Raw genomic sequence first — 13,432 nt, forward strand, 5'->3', positions numbered from 1 at the left:
ATGAACCAGTTGCCAAAGCATTTGAATTGTGAACACAAGACCATGGGGATGCTACAAAAGTTGCAATGTGAAAAATGGTAATAAGTCACTTTATCCAGTGCTGTTGTAACTTTGAACGGACACTAAATGAACTGTTGTAAGTCAGGGACTATCTATACTTAAGTTTTGCAGCTGTAATTGCAAACGTGGAAAAAACCGTGAAAGATTCATGTAGTTACAATCTAAATAGCAACATTAACCCTATATTTTTCTGGATTGCATTCAGGTGTGTTTGCTTGGAAGATAAAGAAAGATGGAGTCCTCAGCAACTACTACAGCATAGTTTTATAAATCCACCACTAGTAAAAGCACCCATATTGGAAGAAAGCCCAGATGGTAAATATATCAGTGTTTCTAATGTGCTAACCTTTTAGGTAAACATATAACTGTGTTTTAAAAACATGTGGCATACATCTTTAAATTATGTTAAGAGAGTTGCATATTTTAATATAAAATGTCTGTCAAAACAATGAGGTGATTTTCTAGTTTTGGGTAGACGTTTATTTAAATATTTTGTTTGAGAGAATTTCAGATATGCAATATCATAATTTCTAACACCAGTTGGAATCCTTAGGCAATAAAATAATTCTACAGAATTATTTATGCCTGAATCACTACAAAATGGTCCTATCTTATATTCTTGATGTAAATATGTTTACATAGTCCTCATCATTTGAGTTCTCGGCTTTCCTTAGGCTTGAAAGCTGGCTGGGTGACTTTGAGACACCTGCCAATAAAACGTTGTAGTAATCAGCACTTTAAACCCAGTCCAGTAGAGGCTTTAGTCTTCCACGCTGAGGGTCACACCAGCTTTTGTTAGTTTTAAATATCAGATTATATACAAATCATTTCCCCTTCTATTATATTTTTTTAAAAAAATTTCAGATTCATCAGCAATAGATGATATTGAAACTGTTATTTCTAGCAGTCAGATTGCTAGTGATGTTCATGTCACAGAAATACAAAGGCAACTTTCCCGTTATTACAATGAATTTGAAGAACAACAGTTGCTTGGAAAAGGAGCCTTTGGAGCAGTCATCAAGGTAAAGTAGTGTTCGGTGTGAAACAGATTTTACTCTGTAGAATCTCTTTGAGGTATGTGTGTAAATAAAACAGGGATTGTGTAATAAATGTTGACCTTATTCAGCTTTGCAGATAATAAAAAGTTTAGAGTTTATTTGGGGTAAAAGGAAATGAGTGGGTGCCCAGAAGGAATTGTTTTATATGATCTCCATTGAAGCATCTTGTCAAGGATGAAACTTTGGGAGCTCCGTGCTTCTGCCTTTCAACTTGCCTTTAGAGCACGGGTGTCAAACCCGCCGCATCATGTGACATGTCACAATGTGTCATGACTTTTTTTTTTTTTGCATTGCTAGAGCTGGGGTGGGCACGGCCTCCGTATGATGCAACCGGCTGGCATTTTGATACCCCTGCTTTAGAGTAAGAGGGGGGAGGTATTACTTTTGAGTAGGTTAGTTGGAGAAACGAAGCTTCTATGATTCCTCTAAAGACCGTGAGAGCCTGAAACCTTTTCAAGGACATCATAACAGGTGTGGATTTGAAGCAGACAGTTCCCATAACAAAGTGAAGTTGTTTATATGGACTACATAAGACGTTGGGGTTTGGCTGGGAAAATTATTGTTTTTAAGTCTTATGAACTGATGTCTGGGATCCTCAGAATTAGTTTTGCTTCAACATTACCATGCAGTGTATTCAATAAACAGTAAGATTTTCGGGGATGGAATGAACTCGGAGTTTTATTTGGATTCTTGAGCTGGATGTTGACACCATCTGTCTTGTATCATTTTTCAATGGGCAGGTCCAGAACAAACTAGATGGCTGCTGTTATGCTGTCAAGTGTATTCGTATAAATCCCACAAGCAAGCAGTTTCGGAGAATCAAAGGGGAAGTAACACTTTTGTCACGACTAAACCATGAGAACATTGTGCGATATTACAATGCCTGGATAGAGAAATATGAGGGTTCTCTACTTACTAATTCTACATCAGAAAGCACAGAAGAGAAGAAAGTAGCTGAAAGGCTGGCTGAGAATGGGAAAGGTGAGCAGGCGTTTGTGGATGACATAGAAGCAAATGCCCCTCCTCCTATTCTGACCAGTTCGGTGGAGTGGAGCACCTCCTGTGAAAGGTCAACCAGTGCCAGGTTCAGTGGAGCTGATCAGGAATCCAGTGATGATGATGATGACGATGAAGGGGAAGGAGTCTTTTCGCAGTCTTTCTTGTAAGTAGGAACAATTAATTTCTCTGCTTTCCTTTTGCTTGTTTACTGTCAGTTGATTAGGTTGTGAGTTGTTCATTCAGGGATGGGCTTATTTGATGCTTGGAATCTAGTAGACACAGCTGTGAAAATGGAAGATGATTTTTGCTGATTCCCCCTAGACCTCCTACCTGCAGAAACCTTCCACTTTTCAGGGGTTACATGGTACAAAGTTAAATGCAACATGTTTCTGCAGATAAGAATGTATAAAAAAAGTAAAAGTTCCCCCGCACATGTGTGTTAGTCGTTTCCAACTCTAGGGGCCGGTGCTCATCTCCTTTTCAAAGCCGAAGAGCCAGCATTTCTCCGAGGACGTCTCTGTGGTCATTTGGCTGGCATGACTAGACACCAAAGGCGCACGGAACGCTGTTACCTTCCCACCGTAGTGGTCCCTATTTTTCTACTTGCATTTTTATGTGGTTTCGAACTGCTAGGTTGGCAGAAGCTGGGACAAGTAACAGGCGCTCACTCTGTTACGCGGCACTCGGGATTCGACCCGCCAAACTGCCGATCTTCTGATCGACAAGCTCAGCGTCCTAACCCACTGAGCCACCGTGTCCCTTTAAGAACGTATACTTATTATTTATTTACAAATATTTGCAGGTTCAAACTCCGAGTAAGAAAACTAGAATGTGGCAGATACAGAAGTTTAGACATCCTTTCAGTTAAAATTTCGTAGCACTTCCTTTGGCAGAAGTAACACTTTCTTTCTATTCTTGCTTTTGGAATTTTTTTCCCCCTTGCTCTTCCTTGCAGTTCTAGTTCAGAAATATTCTTATGTCTTCTTGGATGCACTGCGTGCATTCAATTTCCTCATAAATTTTCACTAATATTCAGCATGGAATCTCTGAAATCCACCCCGAAATCTTTATCTTTCTTTCTTGTAAGTACTTCATGGTTTATAAGTTTTATGTTGTTGCCATGCTGAAATGTGCAGTCTCTTTTCAGCTTCAGTTTCTTCACTGACTAAATCAGCTTGAAAAACCACAATATGGCCCCAGATTACTTGCATCTGCAAAATGGATCACTGCAAATTCTTGTCCCTGCCATGTTTACTATTTTGTTAATTGAATCTGTGAAATCTGTAAAATCTGTAAAGTAAATATAGGCTCAAATCTGCAGAAAGATACTTTTATTTGTTTATTTCCCATCTTTATTATCTTTGATAAATAACTCAAAGTTGGTTAACATATCTAATACTCCTTTCTCCACAACAACCATCCTGAGAGGTGAGTTGGACTGAGAGAGTGATTGGCACAAAGTCACCTGGTCAGCTTTCCTGCCTAAGGTGGGACTAGAACTCACAGTCTCCTGGTTTGTAGCCTGTTACTCTAAGCACTAGACCAGGGGTCTTCAAACTTGGCCCTTTTATGACTTGTGGACTTCAACTTCCAGAATTCCTCAGCCAGGCATGCTGGCTGAGGAATTCTGGGAGTTGAAGTCCACAAGTCATAAAAGGGCCGAGTCATAAAAGGGCCAAGTTTGAAGACGCCTGCACTATACTATGCTGGCTCTCTGCTGTGTTAAGTTTGTGTTATGTAGAAGTTGTGCCACCTTCTGTACACTAACAGATTCATTGAAACATGCATTTTGACTAGCAGTGTTTAAACAGTGTACAGTATCTGAAATGGAAGATAAACCATCTTTTAGGATTTTTGCCTGTCTAATATGATTATACATTGCATTTAATTAAATAGGTCGTATCTATTCTAGTATACAGTGTAATTAAAACAACAGAATTAATTAATTAATTAATTGAAGCTAGAATTAAGTATCACAGGAATAGAGTATTTTTTAACCTAAAGGAATTATCATTAAGCATACCTCTGTGGAACATGTGAGGGAAACATTTTAAAACCACCTTCTGAACCTTCTGCAAAGATTTGGATATTTAAAAGCTCTTGTTTCTTGATTTAGGCCAGCAGCAGATTCTGAAAGTGACATCATTTTTGATCATGAAGAAGACAATAGTAGAAATCATATGATGGTAAATATTCTATTGAAAATACATCTTTAAACCTCCTCTTTCAAATCTGTGGATTATTAGTCTGAAAATCAAAAGCTATAGCATGTATTATATGATTCTGCTTGCATTTAAAAGCCACAATAACATTGCAATTTGCTTTATTGAGAGAATATTTGTACCCAGCATCATGTTATGATGATGGATGGTAGACTACAAATAAAACAGGTTTATTTGGTATTTCAGCACATAAGAACGTTGTTTTCAAATGAAAGAAATGTTATCAGTAGATTTATGGACTGATTAAATATATGTAGTGAAGAATTAGGTTTGCTTATATTGTACTTCTGTATTTCTGTGATCTAGGATGAAGTTTACAAGGAAAAAGAGAGTCATAGTGAAGAAAACAAAACATCAGTGATTCAGACGGTGCACCATCTTTATATTCAGGTTGGAAATTATCATTTGGTACATCTAGAATAAATGTATTCAGAATAAAATGAACATTTTATGTCTCTGAGATAGAAGTAATCTTATAGTCAGTATACAGAATCAGAAGCCATCTAAGAAATCAGTGAGAAGTGATTTTTTTCAGCCTTACAATTTTTAGAAGCAAACAATTTGTTTTCAGAGCTTGCTTAAAATAGCAAAATATCTCTGAGCTCAAGCTGAGCTTTTAATAACTACATGGATTCATGCGTGCTGTTTTCAATAAGGACATGAGATGTTGTGCTGGGATGTACTTTGATTAACCAATATGTACTTATTGCTGTGGGATATTTAATTTTAACTTAAAGCTTTGGGATTTCTTAATGGTCTCTGCTCCATGTCAGCTTCTTAAGGTCAGCCAGATACTGCCACCTGCTGTGGGAGAACATGTCTATGTGTTGCATCTGATGTGAGAAATATTCCACAAGGAGGTGCTAAAAATATTTGCGGATCTTTAAAATAAACCACTTTGTATTAGATTTGCCTCATCCCATTGCATGAAACTTTCAAAATTGCTGTACCTGAGTTAATCAAATACTGTGTACCTTTGAAAAGTGTAATGGCTACCATGACTGGTCATACTGCCTTAGAATTTACCAAACATTATAAGTATGCAGAAGCATTATTATGAATCTTACAAACTTCCTCTTAGCATAACAAGATGAAAATGCATTGATTTCTTTGAAGGACTGATTTTTCCAGTCAGGGAGCTAAGCAAAGATAATTCAGGTAAACAAACCTATAGTTTTCCTTCTTTGTCTCCTTTTGTTGTCTGCCCTCAAAAAAAGGATTAAATTTAGCCAGTCAGAATACATTTCTTCAAATAAATTTCTTTTAAAAGAGAAGCCTCCAATATTTGAATGATTAATCACCCCAAATCTGAATTGTAGAATAGTAACAGTTATACATGTGATGACCTTCCCAGATGTTTTCAGCTTTTTTTTTCTCTCCTTAATCTTGCATGTAAAGATGGAATATTGTGAAAAGAGCACATTACGAGACACTATTGATCAAGGTTTATACCAAGATACAAATCGTCTTTGGAGACTTTTCCGGGAAATTTTGGATGGTTTAGCTTACATCCATGAAAAGGTCAGTGATTATTGTGTCAACCACATATCTTGTACTTTATTGGGTTTTAGTTAATTATTTACCAAAAAGTTATTCTGTCCTTGATAAAGGCAGGGGAGGTCTCAATTATTACATTGCTCTCCAGTTTTCATTTGTGCTTCCCACAGCTTTAAGCCTAAGTAAAACTCCTTATCTGTTTAAACAATCCAAAACAATATATGCTTGCTTTTGCCAACAAGATAACCATCTGACTAACCACCTGACTAACCATCCCCTTACTCAGAGATAGGTAACCTTTAAATCCTATTTTACAAATCCTAATAAATATACTATATTTAGAATATAGAATAACAGATTTGGAAGGAACTTTGTGTTCTGTACCAGCCTGCTACCGGCCCTGCAGAAAAGGCAGGGACAACCCCTTTACAAACGGCAAGAGGCTGGAATTAAGCCTGCCAAATTTATTAACATAAAACAGAGCAAAACAAGACACCAACCTTGAAACAGGAACTAATCAAGCGGTTGCCTTCAGCAAACCAGCCCTCCCACGCATTCCCCTTTTATACAGTTCAGGGCGTGGCTTCTCTCTGCCTCCTTCCGAGGTGCCCCATTGCCTTCCTCTGTTTACTCCTGATTGACTGCCTCCTGCGTTGGGCGTCCTTGAACAGGGCCAGCTGTGGGTCATCTTCATCCACGCTGTCAGGCTCACACAGCTGGGTCTCTGTCGTGACCAGGTGGGAGGGGCCTGGCTGAGGGCTCTCATCAGCAAGATCTTCAACCCCCTCAGCAAGCTCTTCAACACCCCCCTCCTCCTCTGAGTCGTCCGACCCAACTGCCGAACCCACAGGCTGACCCTGAATCACAACACTTTGGAGGTCTTCTAGTCCAACCCCCTGCTCAGGCAGGAAACCCTATACCATCTCAGACAAATGGTTGTCCAGTTTCTATTTAAAAACTTCCAATGTTGGAGCATTCACAACTTCTGGAGGAAAGTTGTTCCACTGGTTAATTGTTCTAACTGTCAGGAAAATTCTCCTTAGTTCTAGGTTGCTTCTCTCTTTGATTAGTTTGTATCCGTTGTTTCTTGTCCTGCCCTCAGGTGTTTTGGAGAATAGCTTGACTTTCTTTTTTGTGGCAACCTCTTGAGATATTGGAACACATTTATTAGTATATCCTACCAATGAGGCTCACAAGTAGCATTAACAATAATAAGAATATGTATAACATATGCTATAATATTCTGGGCAGTTTTCAAAAATTGTGGTTATATGTTATAAACCCATTAATAATACAGTGTTTTTTCTCTCTTGACAATTTACAGTAAAAGTTGCCAAGCTTGAAAAACACTGCACTAATATATAAGGCTTGGGTAAAATAAAAGTCAGTTAAAAAAGACTAAAATATTTTCGGAATGAAAGACATGGAATGTTTTAATTAATAACTCAGCCACTCCCCACTTCAATCCTACACATTTACATATACACAAACACAAACAAACAAACGAAATGAAGATGGAAACCCTGGTAGACTTCTGACAATCGTCATCCAACATAGAAATATAAACAGACGTTTGCCCTGCTACTGTTAAAGGCTGAACTAACTCATACCGGAGGGTTCAATCTTGGTGTTCTATTTGAGGTGTGATTCATATACACACTGTTTCATATCAAACTTTATTTGATTTTATTAAAGGGAATGATTCACCGAGATCTGAAACCTGTCAACATTTTTTTAGATTCAAAAGATCATGTGAAAATTGGTGATTTTGGTTTGGCAACAGATCATCCAGCAAATACAGTGAGTGAATGCTGTAATATATAATTTGTGATATATTATTATTTATTGAACAAGACAATGTTTTAATTTTAGCTTATATGGCTAATAAATATTGAGGAGAAATGTTAATTCTTACACTGGGTAATCATATTGTGGTTTACATACTTGTCAACATCATCTTTGTATTCTTACTGTCTAGCTCAAGATCCTGCTAATGAGGTCCATAACTGAACAGGGATTGAAGTCAAATGCATTGCCATTTGCATACATTTTTAAACAGCTCTGCTTTTTGCTTTTCAGCCATTAAAGATCTAAGAATGTGGACTATCTAAAAACAAATATGGTGGGTTTTCTTTTTCAGGTAGACTCTAAACCTGGAGAAGAACTTTCCACCCAAAATGTGGTTAAAAATGATCCATTGGGTAGGTATAAGGCAACATGCTTTCCTGCTTTTTTAAACATATAATTTTGAAATGCAGATTTCTAAGACTGAAATGAATTAATATATTTCAAATTACAAGATCAGGGATAGCATTTGTCCTTCAAATGCTCACCAAGCTTAGTTTTTAAGCAACTTTATGTCGGTCGCTGGCAACTCCCAATAATGCCTTATCACTTCCTGTATGAATAGTTTTCATATTTGAACACAAAGAAATGTTCATATTTATGACATTCATTGTTCTAACAAGTGTTTCTAGCATTGTGTTGTGAACAACAGCAGCTCAGTTGAATTCACCAGCAGTTTAAACCTCACTTGTCTTTTCTTGTTAGCTTTTAGTCTGCTTCTGATCAAGGACTTTTCTCCAACTTTTCCCTAATCATTTTGTAATGAAAGCAGGAATTCTGGTCATAAAATAATGTACATAATATTGGTAAAAATATAGTGAATACCTGGAGTTTCAATAAATACTGAAAACTTGGATTTTAAAAGAACACATAACAACACATACATATTCACAGTTCTGATTATACAGAGAGAAGAGATTATTTATTTATTTATTTATTTGTTTTTATAAACCGCCCTTCTCCCGAGGGACTCGGGGCGGTGTACAGAATAAGGTAGGTATACAGAATGAACAATAGTGAAAAAAACAATAGTAAAAAACAAACTGGGACCCCAATTAGAGCTATCAGGCCAGGCCGGACTGCTGGAACAGGTAAGTTTTTAAGTCGCGCCGGAAGGTGCGGAGGTCGGGGGCCATCCGGATTTCGGTTGGTAAGCTGTTCCAGAGGGCTGGCGCACCCACTGAGAATGCCCTCCCTCTGGGGGCCACCAGCCGACATTCCTTGAGCGGTGGCACCCTGAGGAGGCCCTCTCTGTGGGAGCGCACAGGACGGTGGGGTGCTGACATTGGCAGAAGGTGCTCCCGTAGGTAGTCCGGACCCATGCCATGTAGGGCTTTGTATGTCATTGTTAGCACCTTGAACTTCACACGGAAGGCAACTGGAAGCCAGTGCAGCGCACGGAGGAGAGGTGTGATATGGGAGTATCGGGAGGCTCCCAAGAGTGTCCGTGCCGCTGCACTTTGCACCAGTTGAAGCTTCCGAGTGGATCTCAAGGGCAGCCCCATGTAGAGAGCGTTACAGTAGTCTAGGCGAGAGGTCACAAGAGCATGGGTGACTGTACGTAAGGCATCCAGGTCCAGATAAGGCCGTAATTGGCGAACTAGTCGAACCCGGGAGAAGGCGCCCTTGGTCACAGCTCCTATGTGATCTTCCAGGGAGAGCTGCGACTCTAGGAGGACACCCAGGTTGCGGGCCCTATCAACAGGGGGTAGTAACTTGTCCCCGATGTTAAGGGATGGGATGTTCTGAGTATCCTGGCTTGCCGGTACGTACAGCCATTCAGTCTTGTCCGGGTTCAGTTGAAGCCTGTTCCTCCCCATCCATTCCCGGACCACTTTCAGGCAGCGGGACATCACGTCGAGGGCATCACTGATGTTGTTTGGAGTTGAGATGAAAAGCTGGGTGTCATCAGCATACTGATGGTACCCTACTCCAAAGCTGCGAATGATCTCGCCCAGCGGTTTCATGTAGATGTTGAACAGGAGAGGCGAGAGGACCGACCCCTGAGGGACTCCGCAAGCGAGAGGCCTCGGGGTCGACCTCTGTCCCCCTGCCAGCACTGACTGCGAGCGACCCTGGAGAAAGGAGGAGAACCAACGCAGAACCGTGCCTCCCACTCCCAGTCCCCTGAGGCGTCGCAGCAAGATACCATGGTCGATGGTATCGAAAGCCGCCGAGAGGTCTAATAAGACTAGGACAGAGGAATGGCCCCTGTCCCGGGCTCTCCAGAGATCATTTATCAGAGCGACCAATGCCGTCTCCGTGCTGTAGCCCGGCCTGAAGCCCGATTGGTACGGGTCTAGATAAACCGCTTCATCCAGGATCTGAGGGAGTTGGTGCGCCACCACGCTCTCAACAACCTTCACAAGGAAGCGAAGATTGGAGACTGGACGAAAGTTATTCAGTGAGGATGGGTCCAAGGTGGGCTTCTTGAGGAGAGGTCTCACCACCGCCTCCTTCAAGGCGGTGGGGAAGTGACCCTCACTCAGAGAAGCGGAGATGACCGCCAGGAACCAGCCTCGTGTCCCCTCGAGCTGCATATGCCAGCCAGGAAGGGCACGGGTCCAGTAAGCATGTGGAGGAGCTCAACCTCCTCATAATCCTGTCCACTTCCTTAGGAGTCACAGGATCAAATTCCTCCCAGATGACGTCGACAAGACTGTCCATGCCTTGTTCTTCCAGCTCAGCCCAGTTGGAGTCCAGGCCGGTTCGAATCCGAGCAATTTTATCCAGCAGATATTGACCGAATTCCTCGGCTCGACCCTGCAAGGGTTCCTCCTTCACTTCTTGGTTCAGTAGGGAGCGAGTGACGCTGAACAAGGCAGCCGGGCGATTATCTGCGGACGCGATGAGGGTGGAAAAGTAGTTGGATTTTGCCACCCTTATCGCAGCGAGATAAGACCTGGTGAGGATTCTTAATCGCAATCGGTCGGATTCGGATCGACTGGATCTCCAACGGCTCTCTAGGCCCCGTCTCCGACGCTTCATCTCCCGGAGCTCCGCGGTGAACCATGGGGCTCACTGGGATCTGCGCCGGGTCAGAGGCCGCAAGGGTACAACTCGGTCCAGAGCCTCCGTGGCTGCCTTTTCCCAGGCTTCCACTAAGGCATCCGCCGAGCTGTGAGCAGGGAGTGCATGTGCGTCCCCAAGCGCTGCCTGGAACCTATCAGGGTCCATTAGGCGCCTAGGGCGGTACCATCTGGTTGGCACCGCGCACCCACGGCGGGGGGTGGCAAAGGGGAAGTCTAGCCGCAGGAGGTGATGATCGGTCCATGACAGGGGCATAACAGTCGTGGCACCCCCACCGATATCATCGCGCCACCGTCCAGACAAGAACACCAAGTCTGGGGTGTGGCCTCTCTCATGAGTCGGTCCAGAAATTATTTGCGACAGGTCCATGGCCGCCATGGAAGCCATGAACTCCCGAGCCAGATCGGACGATCCTCCCAGGGACGGTAGGTTAAAGTCATACAGAGAGAAGCAACCTAGAACTAAGGAGAAATTTCCTGAGAGTTAGAACAATTAATCAGTGGAACAACCTGCCTCCAGAAGTTGTGAATGCTCCAACACTGGAAGTTTTTAAGAAGAGATTGGACAACCATTTGTCTAAGCTGGTATAGGGTTTCCTGCCTGAGCAGGGGGTTGGACTAGTAGACCTCCAAGGTCCCTTCCAACTCTATTATTATTGTTGTTGTTATTGTTATTATGAAGGAGATAGAAAAAGTCTGATTCAGTAAAATGTTTAGGCAAATATTACTTGGATTCATACTTGCAAACTGACTGTAGAATAATTGCATTTTCAAACAATAGAAAGCAATGCAAAATGTGTGAGTTACTTTCTAAGCATTCAAAAGATATTAAATTAATTAAGTTCAGTAATTAAATCTTTGTTTTTTTTAATAGGAAACTTAACAGGAATGGTTGGCACTGCTCTTTATGTTAGTCCAGAAGTCCAAGGAAGTACTAAGTCTACATACAATCAGGTAAAAATGTCAGTAAGACTCACATTCTTATTAGGGAAATTGCCTCGATGACATCATGTGAAATTCACAGAGGAGTTTTTGGATACACGTTTCCTGTTTAGATCCAAAAATTGCCATTTCCTTCTGTTACTGCACAGAGTTCTTGTAAATTGGGTTTGTTTTATTGAACATCCCTGCATTGTCTATATCAGGGGTGTCAAACTGCCGGCCCATGGGCCAGATGCGTCACGCCAAAACCATGCCCACACCATTACCGGCAATGGGAAAAAAGTCACGATACGTTGCAACATGTCACGTGATGTCACGAGTTTGACACCTGTGGTCTATAGCAGTGTGTCTCAATCTTGGCAATTCTAAGAAGTCTGGACTTCAACTCTTAAGAATTCTTGGCATTGAAATCCACATCTCTTAAAGTTGCTAAGGCTGAGAAAGACTAATATATAGGCAAAAAAGGAGGATTATAAAAAATAATAACAATTATTCATAACATTATTCATAGGAAAAAGCTTTTAGAATGGCAATTGCTATCATAGAAGCTTTGACAAAAAGAGAGGAGTGATTTTACATATTGACTGTTTACATTTGTAGGCACACTTTCCTCTTGCCTAGTGAGATATTTGGATACTATTTTTTGTTTACTTCAAACATTAGTATTGTATAAAAGTATAATGGCAGCAATTGTACAGTATCATTGTTATTTTGTCAACTGTCCTAGAATTCAGCTTGCAGTCAAGAAGTTCTTTGCACTTTCCTTCACAATATTTTTTTAAATGTGTCTATTGGAAGATAAGCAATCTGATTAAGTAAGATATCTGGACCATTTAGATTCTAAATTCTACTTCTTGCAAGTATATTGACTTCCAGTCTTCTTTTTCTAGAAAGTGGACCTCTTCAGCTTGGGTGTAATATTCTTTGAGATGTCCTATCATCCAATGACTACTGCATCGGAAAGAATCTTTGTTCTCACTCAGTTAAGGCTTGTACGTATAGATTTTAGTAATAATTTGTTCAGCAACAACTGATAAAGCATTTTTTTAAAAAAAATATTCATGCCAATTGTTCTACGTCATTTAAGACTAACTCAGTTGCTAACAATAAATAGCATCATTTATTATAAATATCTAGATCACATCTGCCTAAATAAGTACAGTCATGCTCAAAATTGTTTGCACCCCAGAAATTTTTCCAGAAAATCAAGTATTTCTCACAGAAAAGTATTGCAGGAACACAGGTTTTACTATACACAGGTTTATTCCCTTTGTGTGTATTGGAACACAACAAAAAAGGGAGGAAAAAAAGCAAATTGGACATAATGTCAAACAAAACTCCAAAAATGGGCCGGACAAAATTATTGGCACCCTTTCAAAATTGTGGGTAAACAAAATTGTTTCAAGCATGTGATGCTCCTTTAAACTCACCTTGGGCAAGTAACAGGTGTGGGCAATATAAAAATCACACCTGAAAGCAGATAAAAAGGAGAGAAGTTCACTTAGTCTTTGCATTGTGTGTCTGTGTGTGCCACACGAAGCATGGACAACAGAAAGAGGAGAAGAGAACTGTCTGAGGATTTTGAGAACCAAAATTGTGGACAAATATCAACAATCTCAAGGTTACAAGTCCATCTCCAGAGATCTAGATTTGCCTTTGTCCACAGTGTGCAACATTATCAAGAAGTTTGCAACCCATGGCACTGTAGCGAATCTCCCTGGTCGTGGACAGAAGAGAAAAATTGATGAAAGGTTGCAACGCAGGATCGTCCAGATGGTGG

General features: G+C 40.8%; 1 protein-coding gene across 4 annotated transcripts in view; it reads left to right on the forward strand.

Moving 5' to 3' along the window:
* Positions 1–13,432, forward strand: part of EIF2AK4 (eukaryotic translation initiation factor 2 alpha kinase 4) — a 56,349-nt gene that overhangs the window by 18,839 nt on the left and 24,078 nt on the right. For all 4 annotated transcript variants that reach the window (XR_014490828.1, XM_083349402.1, XM_083349403.1 and 1 more), the window contains exons 10-19: positions 266–375; positions 925–1,082; positions 1,859–2,280; positions 4,234–4,303; positions 4,646–4,729; positions 5,738–5,860; positions 7,532–7,636; positions 7,977–8,037; positions 11,585–11,664; positions 12,543–12,644. Coding sequence is in view for 3 of the 4 variants with exons in the window: in XM_083349402.1 (XP_083205528.1) it covers positions 266–375; positions 925–1,082; positions 1,859–2,280; positions 4,234–4,303; positions 4,646–4,729; positions 5,738–5,860; positions 7,532–7,636; positions 7,977–8,037; positions 11,585–11,664; positions 12,543–12,644 (1,315 nt within the window). In the remaining variant the exon portion in view is untranslated. The remainder of the gene's footprint in view (positions 1–265; positions 376–924; positions 1,083–1,858; positions 2,281–4,233; positions 4,304–4,645; positions 4,730–5,737; positions 5,861–7,531; positions 7,637–7,976; positions 8,038–11,584; positions 11,665–12,542; positions 12,645–13,432) is intronic.

This window comes from Vipera ursinii, assembly GCF_947247035.1.
Source record: "Vipera ursinii genome assembly, chromosome: 1".
In the NCBI taxonomy this organism is placed as follows: Eukaryota; Metazoa; Chordata; class Lepidosauria; order Squamata; family Viperidae; genus Vipera; species Vipera ursinii.